General features: G+C 39.3%; 1 protein-coding gene across 2 annotated transcripts in view; it reads right to left on the bottom strand.

The window, feature by feature from the left end:
* kif18a (kinesin family member 18A) overlaps nucleotides 1–17,602 on the bottom strand; it is a 34,477-nt gene that overhangs the window by 8,084 nt on the left and 8,791 nt on the right. For both annotated transcript variants that reach the window (XM_050040228.1, XM_050040237.1), the window contains exons 7-14: nucleotides 16,347–16,523; nucleotides 16,166–16,240; nucleotides 15,951–16,051; nucleotides 10,869–11,031; nucleotides 10,104–10,268; nucleotides 8,965–9,086; nucleotides 8,544–8,821; nucleotides 5,858–5,914 (exon numbers count right to left, since the gene is read on the bottom strand). In XM_050040228.1, the coding sequence (XP_049896185.1) occupies nucleotides 5,858–5,914; nucleotides 8,544–8,821; nucleotides 8,965–9,086; nucleotides 10,104–10,268; nucleotides 10,869–11,031; nucleotides 15,951–16,051; nucleotides 16,166–16,240; nucleotides 16,347–16,523 (1,138 nt within the window). The remainder of the gene's footprint in view (nucleotides 1–5,857; nucleotides 5,915–8,543; nucleotides 8,822–8,964; nucleotides 9,087–10,103; nucleotides 10,269–10,868; nucleotides 11,032–15,950; nucleotides 16,052–16,165; nucleotides 16,241–16,346; nucleotides 16,524–17,602) is intronic.

Below are 17,602 nucleotides of genomic sequence, written 5' to 3'. Positions count from 1 at the left end.
CATTGTGACTCAAAGGTTTGCTAAGAGACAGAACATAATCTCTGCCACTGACATTGTTTCAAGCCTTCTCTGCAGATGCCAGCATCTCTAACAAGCTATCTTTGAAGTGCATATATCAACGCATTGTTTACAAATGAGGGCTTTGAAAGTGAAAGCAAATCAAACCACTTTAAAAAGTAAGCAGGGCAACAGTAAACATACCCTCCCCAAATGATGCCGTCCCCCTGACTAAATCAGTAATCAGTAATAAGTGCTGAAGTGCCAGCCTTAGGCTAAAAAGCGCAATTTAAAAAATGTCACAACAGAGAAGAGAGATGGATTGTTCCCTTAAGTTACATCAAAATGTGATCAGTAGTGTTGGAGATATTATGCATGGCACAAGGCAATTAAACATCACAGCACCCTCCTTGTACATATAAACTTTACAATGTCAGGATGAAGCTGTGACATGCAATATTATCCTAAAAAGCACTGCGTTTTATAAATAGACCAGAGCTCAAGGATTTTACCTGCTAACAGCCTTGGATCTCCTTTTTAGAAACTGAGGAAAACATGGTGCTCAAACACACGACTCAGAACTCTCTGAACTCTGCTTTTGAAAGGAGAAAATATAGGTGCTGCTGCTGCTGTAGATGTTGCAGGTTCAAAATACAAAAATATAAATAATGTATGTTCATATATCACAGGGTACTTAGTTTGTTGCTCCCATGATGTTAAAATGTACCATCACAGTGAGTACCAGGGAACAATAAAGTCATGGGGCGACAAATGTGCCCTAAAGCCGTGTGCTAATATTAGCTAGCAGTTCTGTGACAGCCAGATGCATTACTGGGACTCGACACAGCAAATATCCATTTCTTTTGTTAAAGTTTCTTTTTCTGACATAAAGACTTTTCTCTTGCATTGCTTTCTAACAGTAGGTAGCCGGTCACCAGTTCACAAAGCTAGCCAGGAAATACAGTAGTGTATTTTGATATTTCCAGGGTTCGACTGTATTTGATGGGACATGCGACTGGAAAAACATGTATGCATTAGTACAATTAGTTTGTTTTTTTTGGACTTTGTAAGAATTTAATAACATGGCAAGCTCTCAGGCAGTGTACTATTGCAAAAACGACTCTCATAAAACATAAAATGTCCAACTTGTCACTCCCACCTCTCTGTACTCAACTGCCCCCTGTAAAATCAAGGACATGATCAATGCTGTTAGCATGCTACTTGTTAATAAGACACTCATAATAATATAAGCTGTATTGACATGTATTTTGTATGTTAGCCAAACTTAAAGGAAGGAACTGCATTGCAAATTGGTACTGTTCTCATATTTAAAAAGCTAGCAAGGACAGCACCTCTTTTGAGTTCAAAACCAGTGTGACTGATGACTCTGTTGGTCAGAAAATGCTGCCTTAATTGGTTAATTTCCAGCCACCTAAAAAAAATCAATATCAGTTTAAGTGTATGCTATATTTAGAATATTTTCAAGCCCTCACCTAACCGTCTGACAGCCCTTTCCCAGAAATGACTTAGCATTTTAGCACTCCCAATTCCCTCGTCTCGCAGTCAATGGGTTTTGGGTTAGATGCCTGAAATGAGGTCTGTGGTTAACACAAGCCCAAGAGACTTTGATGTTTTGTCCTATGACATAAAACACGTCAGTAAAAACTCACTGTGTATTTAGAAGCTTTTAGGTGTCTTAAAAAGACAGTTTATAAGTTGCTAAATGAGACTACAGAACATCATCACAGCGACCACAGCTTTGCAGCGTTGTTGCGGTGGGAATGTTAAATCATGTGACCATAGTGTAGTTTGTTAATAGCCTAACATTAGTGTTTTACTTCTGGTGATTGCATTTGGGCTTCAAAAATCATGGAAGTTGTGTTAATTTGTGAAGATTATCTTGATGAACGAAACTTGTACGTATCATTTATGTTTGTTTGTCACAGAGCTTATTTTCTGCAATAATCCAAAATCCCATGGAAAAATCCCACAGGCTTTTTGATGAGGCAACCAGGGCAAAGCTAACTTCCATGTTGGCCTACAGAAAAACATTTTCCCTGGAGCACTGTATTGCTTAGCTTTTTTGCCAGTAGATTTGTTTGATCAACAATGCTAGCAACACAATACATAATATGAGGACAGCAGAAACTTTAGATAGTTGGATCACTGTGTTTAACTATTTGTCTTTCAATGTTAGAGTCACAGCTGAAAAGGACAACAGAAATAAAGACGTTTGACGATATACTAAATATCCCAGCAATTAAAATTGATTGCCATTGACTACTCAGAAGTAATCGATGTCATTAGCATGATGTCACAGTGATTCTGTCTAAACTGTAGGTAGAAGAGCAGTTGAGTACTGACAGAAAGCTAATGCTAGAAAATAGTGAATAATATTTGCAATATACTGCTTAATAGCAGAGGGACTGGTTGAACTTGCATGAATTAGGGGTGATTATTGCAGGAAAGCAAATTCACAACGCAGTTAATGTTTGTTTCAATTTCTAGTCAGTTGTGATTCTAAGCTAAGTTTGCATGCTTGCATGTAGATAAATGTTGAAATAAAATATGTTTAGCCTGAATCAAAATGAAGCCTCTTCAAAATTACTAATCTCAAACACTAAAACAAGATTGCCAAATTATATACGAATATGTGCACTGTAAATACTAATTGATTCGAAAAATTTTATCCAGTCATTTTTTGCCACATTATCTAGCCTCATTAAAAACGACAGCAACATTAACTAGTACAGGTTGCAGAGCAGAATGAGGTTAAATCACGGTGTCTGCATCACATTATGAACACCATTACACTCATGGCATTTCCTGCAGGAGTGTGGTGGGGGTTAGGGAGGGGGCTAAAAAGGAAAAATGCCAGCACACAAAGGAAGTGAGAGCACTAAATGCAAAGGTGAATGACTGATTTAGACATTACCTTAAATACCAAAATGCAATATTTAGCAAATGTGAGTCAGACCTCAGACAGCACACCGAGTGAGGAGACGATGATAAATAGCCCTTTTCTGTGGCAGAGGAGTTGTCCCTAGCAATAAATGGCAGCAGAGTTCCTTCAATCACATATTTTTGGCTTGTAGGGGATTAATACATGCATGAGTTGCTATTTCTGGTGGAGGCTGCACTGAATTAGGGTCGCCTGGTTGCTGCTGCCTGTTTTTTATAGTGCGCCTTTTCTGGTTGGTGGAGCAGGGGAGTTTACGTCTGTTGACGTTTTTTCCTGCCCTGCTGTGGATCTGCATTTTCATGAATGAAGCTCAAGAGGGATTGGGGGGGTTAGATGCTAGACAGACAGAGAAAAACATTTGAGGGTAGGAGGAAAAGGAAAGGTAGAATGGAGGAAAAAGCCAGACTAACAGATGTTTGAAGAAAAAGGGACAGAATAAATCTAAGGAGGGAAAAAATAGATAAGAGAGAAGTGAGAGGTAGAGGATCGAACGGGAGTATAAAAAGAACAGCATAAAGGGGGCAGTGGGAGGTAGCTGAATGAAAAATCACGAAGCTATTAATAAATGCATGTGTGGACATGTTTTAAATCAACACTAAATTGTGGAGTGCAGAAATGCTCCTTCAAAGTGATCACTTTTGTGTGATTTGCTATTATTAAACAGCCCACAAAGAGTTAATGCTCTTTCAAACCCCAACCCTCTCTAAAACCAATGAAATTTGATTGGCTTTGCAAGCTGCAGGGTGGAGCTATTTCTCATAACATGCTGCAGTGACTACCATTAAGAGCTGAGGAAGCAGTAAGGGACTGACAAACAGCGTCAGGACAAGATCAGAGCAGTTTGTCTGAATTCTAAATAAAAGCCTTATTTATTAAAACATCTGTTTCATTTCAAATGCATAACATTTAATAACTGACAAGTCATTTAGCATGGCTGATAATGCTGTATAGCATGTATAAAGTTGTGTCTATTGTGTGTGTATGTGTGTGTTACATACATGTATGAGTGGTAGCTCTGACATTAAGATGGACATGGTGCTTTTCAGGGATGCAAGTGTGGGTCTGTGAATGCATAATGTAGGAGGATGTACAGAGTTATGATTTTCAATGGAAAGATGAAACTGTGGCTATGTTATCTAAATATTAGGAACACTGTGATGCAAGGACACTTATTTAATATATAGTGATTCAACATAAAGCTATTGTTAAGCCTCTAAAGGCTTGCAAAAAAACTGCACACATGCCTGGAAAATGAATTATTTCATAAGGTGCTGCTGTATATATGTATGTAGATATTATTGGTATAGCATAATATTTAAGATATACAATGCAGAATTGTCTGCTACTGTGTGCAAACTCACTTGCCAGTGAAAGCCAGCCCCAGTTTCATTCTCATTTGGTGTTTCGCCTCCCTCTCTTTTCCTTTTTTTGCCACTTTGTCTCTTGGATGCCTGCTGCTTAGGGTCTGGCCCCTGGTCACTACCTTTTTATAAAGCCCTGACCTCACCTGAGCGCTTTGGAGGTACACACCCATAAATTTCTCAGACACGTAAAATAAGAAAATACAGGCAGAGGGCAGAGTCTCTGCAGAAAAATGCACCACCATACACTTCTAGTGGGTCATAAGTGATGACTGAGAGGGATTATTTCTCTATACAAATGTCATTGTTATTTAGGAAAATCCTGCATAGTATATCTTTATATAATCGCTATAATACTGTATATCTGTGTCCACTACTGTTGAAGATACACTGTAATAGTTATTTCTTGTATCTAAAATTCTTAGCTTAAGGGAGGTGGGGACTTTTATTTTGTGGTCTTGATTAATTTAGTTGTTAATGACAGGGATTAATTAAGTAGTCCTCTATTAGCGGAGGGTAAAAAGTATTAATTTCAAATAACAAATCCACCCAAAGTTTTACTGTGGGTGTGTCAAATGCTGAATAAAGTTCAAGTTTGGCCATTCAGGATTTTTAGGGGGTTAAATATAAAGTTCAGCATCGTAAAACAATTAGAGTAAGTGGAGTTGTTGACACTTGTCGAAAGACGACCGTAAATGTAGTGGCACAGAAAAGTTAAATTGCGAGCAAATAACAATAAATGAACAAATGGGAAAAAAACAATAAAACAACTGGCCTGACGTGTAGAAAGAAGGGCCGGGCAGACGGGCCAAACAGAAAGAAAGCTTTTTATAATAAGTTGCAGGGAAATTTAATAGTGGTAGTGACAAACTCCCTGGTGCTTTAATGTTTCATTTCCATTCAAGGAACTCTGGTCATCTGGCAGGAGTACTCTTTTTAAAAGTTAAATTTCCCACAATATGTTTCAATGAAATGTAGACCACCTGCAGTAAATATCATTACTGCCAATTTGAACTGCAATATTTCACAAAGGTTTTTGTGTTACATTTCCCCAAAGGTTCCATGTGTACAGTTTTCCCTCTATAAAACTGGTTGCGAGTATTCACATCATTTCATTATTCATGTTTTGGCCAGGACAGAATGTCTGCAGCACGACTATAAATCAAATTATATTACATGTCTGACTTTTATTGTGTATTTTACTACTCTGAACAAGTCATTTTACTTAAACAGCTAAAAACATGTTCAGCAAATAAAAAGCAACACGGCAAAGTGAGAATTTGGGCTTGCGCAAAAACAATTGGAAAATTTATATGGCACATTAAAAACACAACTTTATGGGCCGCGTGTTTCGCTTCAATAAAATGTAGCATCATCTCTTGACGGGTGTTTGGCCAAGTGTGATGGATTGAGTGAAAGGTGACAAGGAGAGAGGTGAATGATTGAGGGGGAGGGGGGATTAACAGGCATGCAGGGGTTTTAGATTAATGACTACAGTATGTTAGCATGACGGGGGGAGAGAGCAGAGTAGATTTACCTTTTGGTGATGGAGCAGCGTTGCACAGTGATGTTCTTTTTGTGCGCCCCTCTGCACCTGAGAAACAAAAAATCAAAAAGACATTCAAGGAGAAGCAACGTCAACACTTCACACCTACAACAACACAGAAAGCTTGACAACCCTCTGCAATCTTTAGGTGGATTTGTGCAATTAAAAATGTCACATTATCAGTAAAGGTTTGAAAAGCACCAGCTTACTTTTACTTAGTGATTTAGAGTTTCAAAGTCAGTCAAAACTATTCCCTGACCCTTTGAATCAAACGCTGCTTTTGGACATGAAAATGTAAAAAAAAAAAAAAAAATCACCAAGGTGAAACACTTTCCAACACTTAAAAGAGCTATGATTCAAGGAGTTTTCATTGTGCAGAGTGTACCAGACATTTCAACCAGCGGAACGGATTGTAAGGCTATCTTTTCTTTAGAAAGAGTCAATCTGGGTTTTGTACGATGTTCAGGAAAATCAAATCGCACACAAAAGCCAAAGAATGATGCACAGTGCAACGTGGCCCAGACATGAAGTCAGAAGAAACAGCATTCATTCAAAATGAATTGCACAAAGATCTAATCAACCTGGAGTGTTTTGGTCTTACACAAGCACTTTATAATCTTTTAAACTTTAATCCACGATCCACAGAAGGCTGACAAAGTATCTGTAGTCAGGATTTGTCAAATTCTTTGTGTTACTGATGATGAATCTAACTGGGGGAAAACAAACAAACAAAAATAACCGCACACTTTCTAGGAAGTGCCGACTGTAATACAGTTTGAAAGAATCCAGAATGATAGGTGCACAGTTTACTGTCTCGTTGATGATAGACATTATCACAGTATTGTTAGCCAGCTTTGGTTTGTGCTCCACTGTCTGTCATGTCTTATATGTCATGACGGCCCGGTGCTGCTAGGTCATGCAGAGATGACAGTTAAAAATGAACCGTGCAATCTCATGGGTCCCACAATACACACTAGACCTGGACTGATGCCAAATACACTGCAACTCGCTGAACTACCATACAGGACACTGGAGTTATCTACTTAAAGGGGACCTATTATGCTCATTCTCAGGTTCATACTTGTATTTTGGGCTTCTACTAGAACATGTTGACATGCCTTAAAGTAAAAAAAGCACTTTATTTTCCTCATACTGTCTGTGCTGGAGCACCTGTATTTACCATCTGTCTGAAATACTCCATTGTAGTGTCTTTCTCTTAAAAAAAGAAGAAGAAAAAAAAAAAAGAAGCCCACCCTCCTCTGACTGGTTAGTGTTTATGTGTTCTCTAAATCTTGGCTTCTCTACACTGTAATTGCAGCCGGGGGAATGACTGTAACGGAGAATAGCAGCACTGTCCATCATTAAATATCACCAATTTAAAAAATAGATGAAAATAGCCCCTTGGCTAAATCTGGTATTTTTATACCATGTGTATTTATTAATTTGCACTGTCCTTTTTTAAATAAACCTAAACTAAAAAAAAAACCCAAACCCCAGTATCTTCACAGTTGCAGCAGTAATATGATCCAAAGATGGGAAGAAATCAACATCAGCAACCGAGATCACATGTTTCCCTGACATTAGCATGTAGCTAAATGTAGCAGTGTAGGCTATGTAATGTAAACACATGCAGTAGTGTGCCTGGAGCAGATGACCATATAAAGAAATCTGTCACGAACTGATGTCAGCTTGTCTCGAAAGTAGAGAAAAACATTTGAGTATTTAGAACAGTCTCAATCCTGAGTTTATTTTGCTCGGAGGGCTTACTCCTACATTAGTCTCTGTAAACAGATATCTGCCATGTCTAAAGAGTCTGGAGGAGAAGGGAACAGAAATTCAGTTTGTAGTATGAGTAGTATTGACTGATCACATGTGAACAGCAGGTAAACAGTATGTGTGAAGAGGTGGAATGCATTGGCTGGAATTGGCTATCATCTGGTGACGAGTTATCTTCAGCAACCAAAATTGAGGCTTCAGAACGGCAGTCCACAAACCAATGGGTGATGTCAAGGTAGCTACATCCATTATTTTATACAGTCTATGGTAGGAACGGAAGGTGTAGATCTGGTATGTGCTGCCTTTGTCATGGTTGAAAGGCATATTTGCTGTCTTCGTTTGGTCTATGGAGCATCTGTGTTGTTATTTTACAATCCTCCTACGTATGAAGGCACAATGTGATCGGTTGATGCTTTTATGTGTGGTGAAAAAGCCCCTCAAAAATTGATCTCTTTTCGGAACCCCCCCCCCCCAAACAAACAAACAAAAAAACAAACAAACCCCAAAACATTATGTTGTTTTTTTGCCGCATAATATTTGCTTTCTGTATGAAAGTAGTCATCACAAAACCAACAGTTTAAAAATCAATTTTAGACTTTAGATTGTCAGTCAGAAAAAAAAACCCAAAACAAAACAGCAATTTCAAGACATCATTTTGGGCACTGGAACTTTGTGATGGGCATTTTTTATAGTTTTTTTCTTCTAGGCTGAACAACTCAATAATTAATTTAAAAGAATAAAAAAATAAAAAGATTGGCATATTAATCAATAATGTAAATACTCAGAATTTGCCCCACCAAATTTTCAAACCTAGTTCTTAGTTTATCCAACCAAACCAACTACACATATGCAGAATAAACAACAGAAGAATAAACAGGATGATAAGAGTATGATGACTTACTGCAGGGGCTATTCTGGTGGTACAGCAGATGTGAGAAAGACAGGACCGGTGCCAACTCGCTGCGGCCCGCCTCAATTGCTTCCTGTGACTTGTCTCCAGTCCCTTTACCTTTCAGCTGCTGCTCCACCCCTTCCTGGTCAGCCCAGACCACACCTCTCTCCCTCAACACAAGGTGCTCTAGTTCATGGTTCTCCTGCTCATCTGCGGCTGAGACCTGCCCGGTCTCACGCAACATAGAGTAGTGCCGACTATAAGCTGGCAACAAGATGTTCACCATTCTGAAATGCGATGGGAAAAAATAACATTGAGACATTACTTCAGGGAAAAACTGCGAGTCACAGTGAGGTGAAGCGCAGTTTCTTCAGCTGCACCGAGTAATAGTTAATTCAGGAAGAGCTGGTTCTTGGTATTGTCAACTTACTTCTGCATGCGCTTGTTCTCCTGATCCTGCAGTGCAGCGAGCTCGACCATCTGCTTGATGTGTTGTTTGAGATCATTAACCTGCAGCTCAAGTCTGTGGCAGTGTAGGCCCTTCTCTAACACCTGAACAAGGAGGGAGAAGTGAGTTTGGAGAGCAGAAATGATGAGGCAATGGACAGTCTACCATAACAGTATATTAAATTAGCATGCTGGTGGGCAGAGTTTAAAATAAAAAAAGACACAAAAGGTGGTTGGTGGTCGGGATACTAGAGAGAAGATGCAAAGTTCTGTTTTCATCCATGTTTCATCAGAAAAGCGCTCGGCTCAGGGTAAGGGAGGGGAGAGAGGGAGGGGAGAAAAAAAAAAAAAAAAGGACTCTGACGTAAAGAAACTACGAAACAACAGCAGAGAGAACATTTGACCGGTGGGTGCGTCATAGTTCTGGGTCAGTTCCTGGAAGAAAGGATAAAGAAGAAAAAAATAACATGGGCATGGTTTTAGGTAACTGGCTGTTGTGTGAGGGATGAGTAAAGGGTATTGATTTATTCTCTTCAGTGATCCACGAGTGAGCTGGAGAAATAAAATGAGCACGGTTCTAATTACTGGGAGAACAGATGGGAAGAAAACAAAGACAGTCACGACACCAGTAGAAACACAGCCTATCTTCCAAAATAAACAAACAAAAAAACACCAAGCGATGAGTTTTGAAGGATGTAACCCACATTATGAAGTTTTTCTCTACATCTAATCATGCTCGTTTGTCTTCTTACATTAACTCAAACTATTTCATCCGGTCCCCGAGTTATGTAATTTGGTATCTAGTTTTACTTGCTGTTCGCATCTACTGATCTGATGTCCAGAGTCCCACAATAATTTATGTACTCTGTCGCCAGTGTCAGTGCCAAGTGATGTTGGAATTTGAATAAACATGGCTACAAGCACTCGGTTTACACAATTTCAATTAGGGAAAATCATCCCCAAGTACAGGACAATTTCTCCTGCATGCAGCTGTTATAATCAAAAAGCAACTCTCTTTTTTTTTTAAACCATTAATTAGTATGATTAAACAAAACAACAGGTATGTAAAGTCTACATATCTATACACCAGTAAATGCAAAAGGGTCAGCAAGTTCTACTCACCTCTGAGGCCTGATCGTTCGACTTCAGCAGCTTAATCTCATTCTCGACACGATGAAGCCAGCTGTCATTGTCCAGGAAACGTGTTTCTGCCTCCTTCAGACGTTTCCGAATGTGCTGCTGCTGAGTGCGTAAGCTGGCAATCTTCCGCTCGTGCTTGCAAGTGGCCTATTCAAAGCGACGACAACAAAATGTCATTTAAGTGATGTCATTAGTCTACTGTTTGTCTAAGTATTAGTATGACACACAGTTAATTGTGCATGTAGTGAAGAGCAGGAAGAAGTGTTCTAAATAACAATTACAGCAGCAAGCTGCAATATGGCAACCAGGCTCCAGTCGAGCAATATAGATTAATCTAAAATATTAAACATTTGTTCGTCATTGCTGGAGAGATTAATCTGAAACAATTTATCTTCTTCTATATTTTAATAAAAGTTTTCAAATGCACACAGATGATTTAGCTCCACTCCCAGGTGATCTGTTCCCACAGTTTGTTTTGGATGACAGTGAACCACTCTGCAAAGTTTGGTGCCAAAAATTCTTCAAAATTCACTTTCTCTACTTTAAATGGCAGCTACAGCTGGGACTAACACTGGGACTCAAATGGCAGAGTGGAGCCAGGAGCTGGGGAGCAGTGACCCTGTCCTGTAGTGGCGTAAATGAGAGGCCAAGACAACCATAGAGAACAGAGAAGTGAAATGATGACTCAGCAGCTGTTTTTCTGCGGGGATGATGGAATCTGTGGATAGCAGCGTAAGCATCAGCTACCTTCTCAGTCTTGTCTTTGGCACAGAAATATTGGACCTGCAGGTTGTCCTCCTCACTGTAGCGCTGGCGCAGCTCATTCTCCTTCAATTGCCTCTCCAGATCCAGCTGTTCTTTCCTGATTTGGGCCCGGCCCGAGAAGATTCGCTGCAGAGCTTCTGACACCCTAGAGAGAGGGAGAGAGGGAGGGAGAGAAAGAAGAGTGATGTTCAAATGTTACAAGCTTCAGCTTAAAAGGGCTGAATTAGGAAATTAGAACTTGACAAAAGTGAATATCAAACTTTATATAAATGGTCTAAAATCACTTTGGCTGTTTAATCTCATAACATTGAAAGATCCAGTCATTCTAGTCCCATCGTCTTTGCCATTAAAGGAGCAATCGATGATTCTAATGTAAACAAAAGGGTTACCCTACAATAACATGTAAATATATTTGGAATTCACACTGTTAAAATTTATGAACTGGCCCCTTAAATTAGATGGAGGGTTCCCAAACAGTTTCCATGACTTTTCACTGACCCATAATAAAATTTCCATGACCATTCAGTCTAAAAAATGCAGTAGAATTTAAAACTAGTAGAGGGGCACAGCATACGTATCGAAACTTTGGGATTCGTGACCCTACATGTCTAATCACGCAGTCACAACTTTATTTTTCTCTAAACAGAATTTGAATCTGATTCGTTTTAATAAAACATACTAGCTGGCGTACAAGGAGGGAGAGACGGAGCACAGGGAGAAAATAAAGACGTACACAGTGGTAAACAAAATGTTGTCAAACATCGGCACGTTAGAGCTACGTTGCCTCAACAGCTACAAAAAAATAGATTCACTTTCCATGTCATATGTTATGGTATGACGCAGATTGTCCATGGAAGATTACTGTAACTCCTAGTTTCATTACACACAACTAAATTTTATAACCTTTCATAAACGTTCAAGGATTTCACAAAGTCCATGAAAATTAGTTGATGAAATTCGAGTGTGGAAACCCTGTAGATAAACAGGAATACATGTGTAGTCTAATGAATAAACTACAATAGGCTATCTTTGTGCAGCTCTAATGCTCACTTTTAGATGATACTGTCACTGAAGCATTCATACAGCCCTGGTCATTATGAGGCTGTAGTGGTGTTATGTTGGACTGCCTTATACTGAAAGGTGATTTTTTTATGTCAACTCTGATTCACATACATGACACAGTATATTAGAAACCCCTCTTAGTCTAACACAGCTCAAGAAAACATCGCCATTATCACAGTGATTCAAGCCAGATGTGATTAAAAGCTATTCTGCCACATGAAAGGAGCAAATTACACGAAATGCTGAGCCAGGCGCTCTTACAGACCATTTATTTGTGTATTTAACACATCCTAAAAAGGTCAGATTTAATACTTTAATTGAAACCAGTTTAAATACAGTAGCACACCTAATAATGATTATGTAAAAGTATACAAATTAATGACATCAAATGTTTTCATGACTAATATTGTTATTCTCTACAATTAATTATACTTTAAGGTATGAGTCAATCATTAAATCATGCTGTAAACCTTTTATTATAATCTGGAGCTTCTGTAAATTGCCATTTCTGTTCGGACTAAGCCAGAAAGATATTCTTAGCGATATGATGTATATATGTATTCCTGGAACAGAGTCGAGGTGATATCCAGATTGGATGCAAGTGGCTGTCTGGTTGAGTTAAAGCAGGGGGAGAGACAGGAGAGGCATGCAGGTAAATAAGACTGGAGAGCTGTCGCTGAAATGTGACTGCACTCTTCAATGTAACTCCAGTGACGTAGGAGACGTCGTGGCCTTGCTAGACTGCTGAATTTTTAATAGCGTGAGAAGCGTGCAGCCTCTATTCAGAGCCTCTCACTGTGCGAGTTGTGAATTCTGATGCCAGTGAATGAAATGTGTGGGAGTCAGACTCATTCAGCTTTTCTGTGTCCCCCCGCCCCCAACCCAAATACCCCAACCGATGCCACTGTGTGTCTCAAAGATGACTAGAGGGGAAGTGATTAATCGGATTTATGTAAAACAAATTAATATGAATGAATCATCTGGATTAAAATAAAGGCACTGCACCGCTGTCCCTATCAAATTAAAACCCTACATTTAAATACAAGATAAGCCAACATTGATTACAGCAGTTATATCAAACACTTGTATACTGTTATATACAGAGGTACCTATTGTGTATTTGTGGAAGGTAGAAATTAAGTTGCTTTATTTTTCCTTAACAAAAACACTATAAGCTATTTTCAGGCCTGATCCTTTGGCCTCACAGTACATCTGGGTTTTACTCCAAGACGTAAAATAGTCTCTGACTACATGGCTGGATTGAAAACCAACAGTACTCAGTCCTAAACAGTGTTTTTAAATGTGTCATCCTGTTTCAATTTCAACGAATAACATGTAAACATATAGCGGCAATTTACATAACAAAAAGTAAAACTAGAATAAAGCTTTCTCGACCTTAAATTTGTCTGAAAGCTCAATTAATTACCGACACACTGTTTATCAATATTTTAGTATCTGACTGCTCAGTGCAGGTCCACTGACTACAGTGCAGGTCAGGGTGAATCTAGAAAAAGTATCACAGTATAAAAATATCACAATTACACAAAACCATGCAAAAAACAAAAAACAAAACCTGATAATAAAATATGGAAATCTTGTGTTCTCTCCGTCTTTCCATTAATCAGTATTAGTACTAGTTTCTTCTGAAAGGAAATATAGAGGGACATTAGACTGTTATGAAGATGCAGTGTTTTCCAGGAAGTGACAGTTTTCCAGGAGGTTCACGTGCCCGTTTCGTGGGATGGCAATTCATAGGAGCAACACAAACAAGTTGTTAAAAAAAATATTAGGTCACCTTGGGGTGCTTTAAGCTGATGTAGACAGGGTATGGGAACTGACTGCGGCTTTTATCAGCAATTTCTCACAAGTGGCATTGGATCATCAATTCTGACAGTTTGTTTCCAGTACACCCTGGTTAGGTCAGCAGTGAAAAACACCACTAATGCATTGTGTTGTGAGTGTGTGTGCGCAAGGCAGCACAAACAAATAAATAAACAGCAGCTGGTATTTTCAACTAATGATATCCACACTGACACTGTGAGTTACTGATCAAAGCACGGAGAACTGCTCTGGGTTAAAAAAAAAAAAAAGAAAAAAAAAAGTTGCTTTGCTTCTATTTTCGCAACGTTTCGCTGGTGCACCATACCTTGAAAGTGCAGCTCCTGGTTGAAAACTATATTTGAACTCTGGGATATTTTTTTTTTGGATGTAAAGGGTGATGACAGGCTATCCAAACACTACCTAATAATTTCCAGCCACAACAGTTTGTCCACAATCACAGATCTCTTCCAGAGTTATCAACGTATTTATCAAAACATCATAGGTCACCATAACAAAATTGAAATCAGACATAATGTCCAGGTGCAGCCAAGGATCAAAGAGCATCTAGTTAGGTGACCTCAGGATTGCATTACTGCTTTTTGCCAATGATTTACTAGATGTAGCTTCATCAAACTTTGACATTTTCCAGCACTGGGTAGTCTGTAGCCAAGTGTTAGGCACCTCCAAGTCTGACGGCACTACGCTCTAGAAAATGATAGACTGGGTCCTTTGGGTTGGGAACGAGTTGCTGCCACAAATGACAGAAGTCAAATATCTTTGGTTCTGTTTTATGAGTGAAGATTGAGCATGAGACCGACAGGCGGACTGGTATGTTAGAGAAAGTAACACAGACACTGCAAAGGACTGTTGTGAACACAGAGTACTAACAAAAAGAATGACATCATGGATACAAAAGGCCAAAAGGAATTTTCTTCACAAGGTACATGCACCCCTTGGGAACAGAATGAGGGGTTCAGACATGCAGAAGGAGACTGAAGCAGAACCGCTGCTCCAGTTGAGGTGGTTGGGGTGTCTGATTAGGATGCTCCATGGATGCCTGTGGAGGTATTTCATGCATGTCCTGCTGGAGGGAGACCCCAGGCAGATGTGGAGCACACTGAAGGAGTTACATATCCCATTTGGCTTGGGAATGCCTTGGGAACTCCCAGGAAGAGTTGGCGAAAGTGGGCAGGGAGAGGAGCTTCTGCTTCTCCCAACTAAAGGCTACAGTACAAAGTCTGCTACAAGTACGACCAACCTGCCATTTTAAAAGTGTTGGTTGCCACTGTCAACATATAAATGTAAGTAAATACTGATACAGGGATACTATGTCCAATTTTCAACCAGGTCTGCATCACTATGGTGTGAATGACTGATGATCCACAATTTCACTAGTGGCACAAGGGGAAGCTGAACATCGTTCATTTGCACACACTCCCCAAAGCACGGTGACACAGACCTAGTTGAAAATCTATATATATATCTATATATCCCTTTATAACTGACATGGTTGCTGGCACTTGGAAATTATGAGGCGCCAGATACCATAAAGAGCTCACTGCTAAATAAAATCTAAGTTTGGACTATTTATTGTACCATAAATGACAATAAATAAATAAATAAACAACACTAAAATGGAATATCAACCTGGACCACTGCACCCCCCACTAAGGGTACATAGCACTTTAACAGGGGTCCATGAATAGTTTTCAGGTTCTTCAAATTATAATGATCTACAAAAACATTTTTATTATTTATTTTTTACCCAGGGTTTTATGGTTCAACAAATAATTTAATGTTTTATCTGAAATAAGAAAACAAGATTATGTTCTAATCTAACTAATCTCTTGGCACATGTCCCTATTAAGGGACGTACATGAGGGGGTCTCTGGTATATTTTTTATCTTGTAAGGGGTCCTTGGCTAAAAAAAATTGAGAACCTTTGCACTAGATTAAATAATTATGGATCTAGAGCCACCAGAACCAGTTGTACAACCACAGGTCCCATGAATGAATCACCACTGTGCAATATATTGGGAAACACAGGCTCCTCTGTCTGCCTGCATTTAGTGCCTGTATTCCAATTACAATGTTTACAATAAAAGAGTTTATGACACATAAAGAAGCAACAACTGATATATCTCAGGTTACACGCTGAATCACACTTATGTACATGCTTACCCTTTGAACTCTGCTTGTTTCTGGGAAGAGATCATGTTAGAAGCCCCAGGCACCATGTTCTTCTCCTCGTATTCCTTTAGTTTCTTCTTCAACTGCAGAATCTTTAGAAATGCAACACAAAATTGAAATAGGAGTCAGAAATGAGAAAAAAATATGGAGATGTGCTGGATTTCTTTTTAAAAATGAGCATGGAAGTGTTGGTTGTTTCATATTACCTCTTGCCGTTGCTTCTCACATATCACCACATACTGGCCAATGTGACTATCCAGGCTTACAACATTACTCTTCAGCTGATGAGTAAGGGAAGAGAGAAAATGTAATGAGTAATTTATACATCTATTGTCCAAGAATCACATCCATTAATAAAATAAACTATAGGATAACTTTAATACTAACCGAGGACTTAATCTCCTTGGCCCTGTTGGCATACTTCAGTGTGTTGTGGGTGTCATCGTACGACTTGGACGAGGGGCTGACATTGGCAATCATAACCGTCCTGCAGTTGCCCCCCAAGGAGTCTTTAAGTATCCGCGTCAGCTTGCTGTCCCTGTACGGTATATGAGTTTTCTTACTCTGAAACAAATGAGAAAAGATAACATTAGCCCAAGAAATGAGAACATCTGATGTTTGGGTTTACTTAAAGTGTACACAGACAAGCGGCTCAGGAAATGTGAAAAAACTCTTGTGGTTCCACTGAGTTTACTCAGAAAATACATCAAATGAAAGTTTGAAATGAACAAACACAGAATCTGGGAATTCGGTACTTCTGCCAGACATGACACAAATCAAAATTAAAGAAAGAAAAGTGTGTTATTGCTGTGGCATGCAGAAGAGCACAAATGTGAAGTGTGCCTTAATATGCATTCTCCATCTGGACAAGCTCCACGAGAGAAGCTTAGTATATTACACTGTGTGGTGGGGACCAATAAACCTAACAGGTAACAAAATTCAGTATGGAGTGTTCATTTTAGAGTAAAAACAGGGAACAGCCATCCACAAAAACCAGTCTGGAGCCTTTCTGCATCTGGTCTGTGAACACAGCTCAGTCTGTAATAATGGTATTAGATAGACTACAGCTGCTTAGGTGAGTCACAATCTCGTGGGCATTGGGATTGCAGAAAGTCGCATTAAAGTTAAGTAACAAAGGAGTGTAAAATGATCTCTTTTGGGGTTAGCAGCTGTGCCTGCACTTCTCCCTGGAAAAACCCCTAGCCTACATCTGGATTCAACGACCTTGGTTATAGTTCATGTCAGGTCCAGGTTTCAGGATCGCCGTGACAATTTGAGAAATCTCGTTTTTAATAAGAGGAGGAGTTCAAACATATTCTTTCAGCAAAGTTGGTATTTAAAAGTAAAATCAAATGTTTGTTTTGACATCATTAGTTTGGTCAAATAGAAAATCTGTCACAGGTTCAGTGTAACTTGATCCCTTGCAACTAAGGCCCCGTTTACATCTGGTATCAAGATGCGTTTTGGGTGATCTGATCACAATTATACAGCTCTAGGTACAGGTGTGAATGCAAGTCTTGACATCCGGTTACTCAGACAACATCAGGGTGGTCTGGGGCGTGTATGGCCACATTTTTTCTGCAGCGTGTACGCTAATGTGTCCTGGGCCACATTAAAGGACTGCCTACTCAGCTGATGTACTC

Source organism: Epinephelus moara, chromosome 1 (assembly GCF_006386435.1).
Source record: "Epinephelus moara isolate mb chromosome 1, YSFRI_EMoa_1.0, whole genome shotgun sequence".
Lineage (NCBI taxonomy): Eukaryota > Metazoa > Chordata > Actinopteri > Perciformes > Serranidae > Epinephelus > Epinephelus moara.
This window is presented reverse-complemented; position numbering and strand designations above follow the sequence as displayed.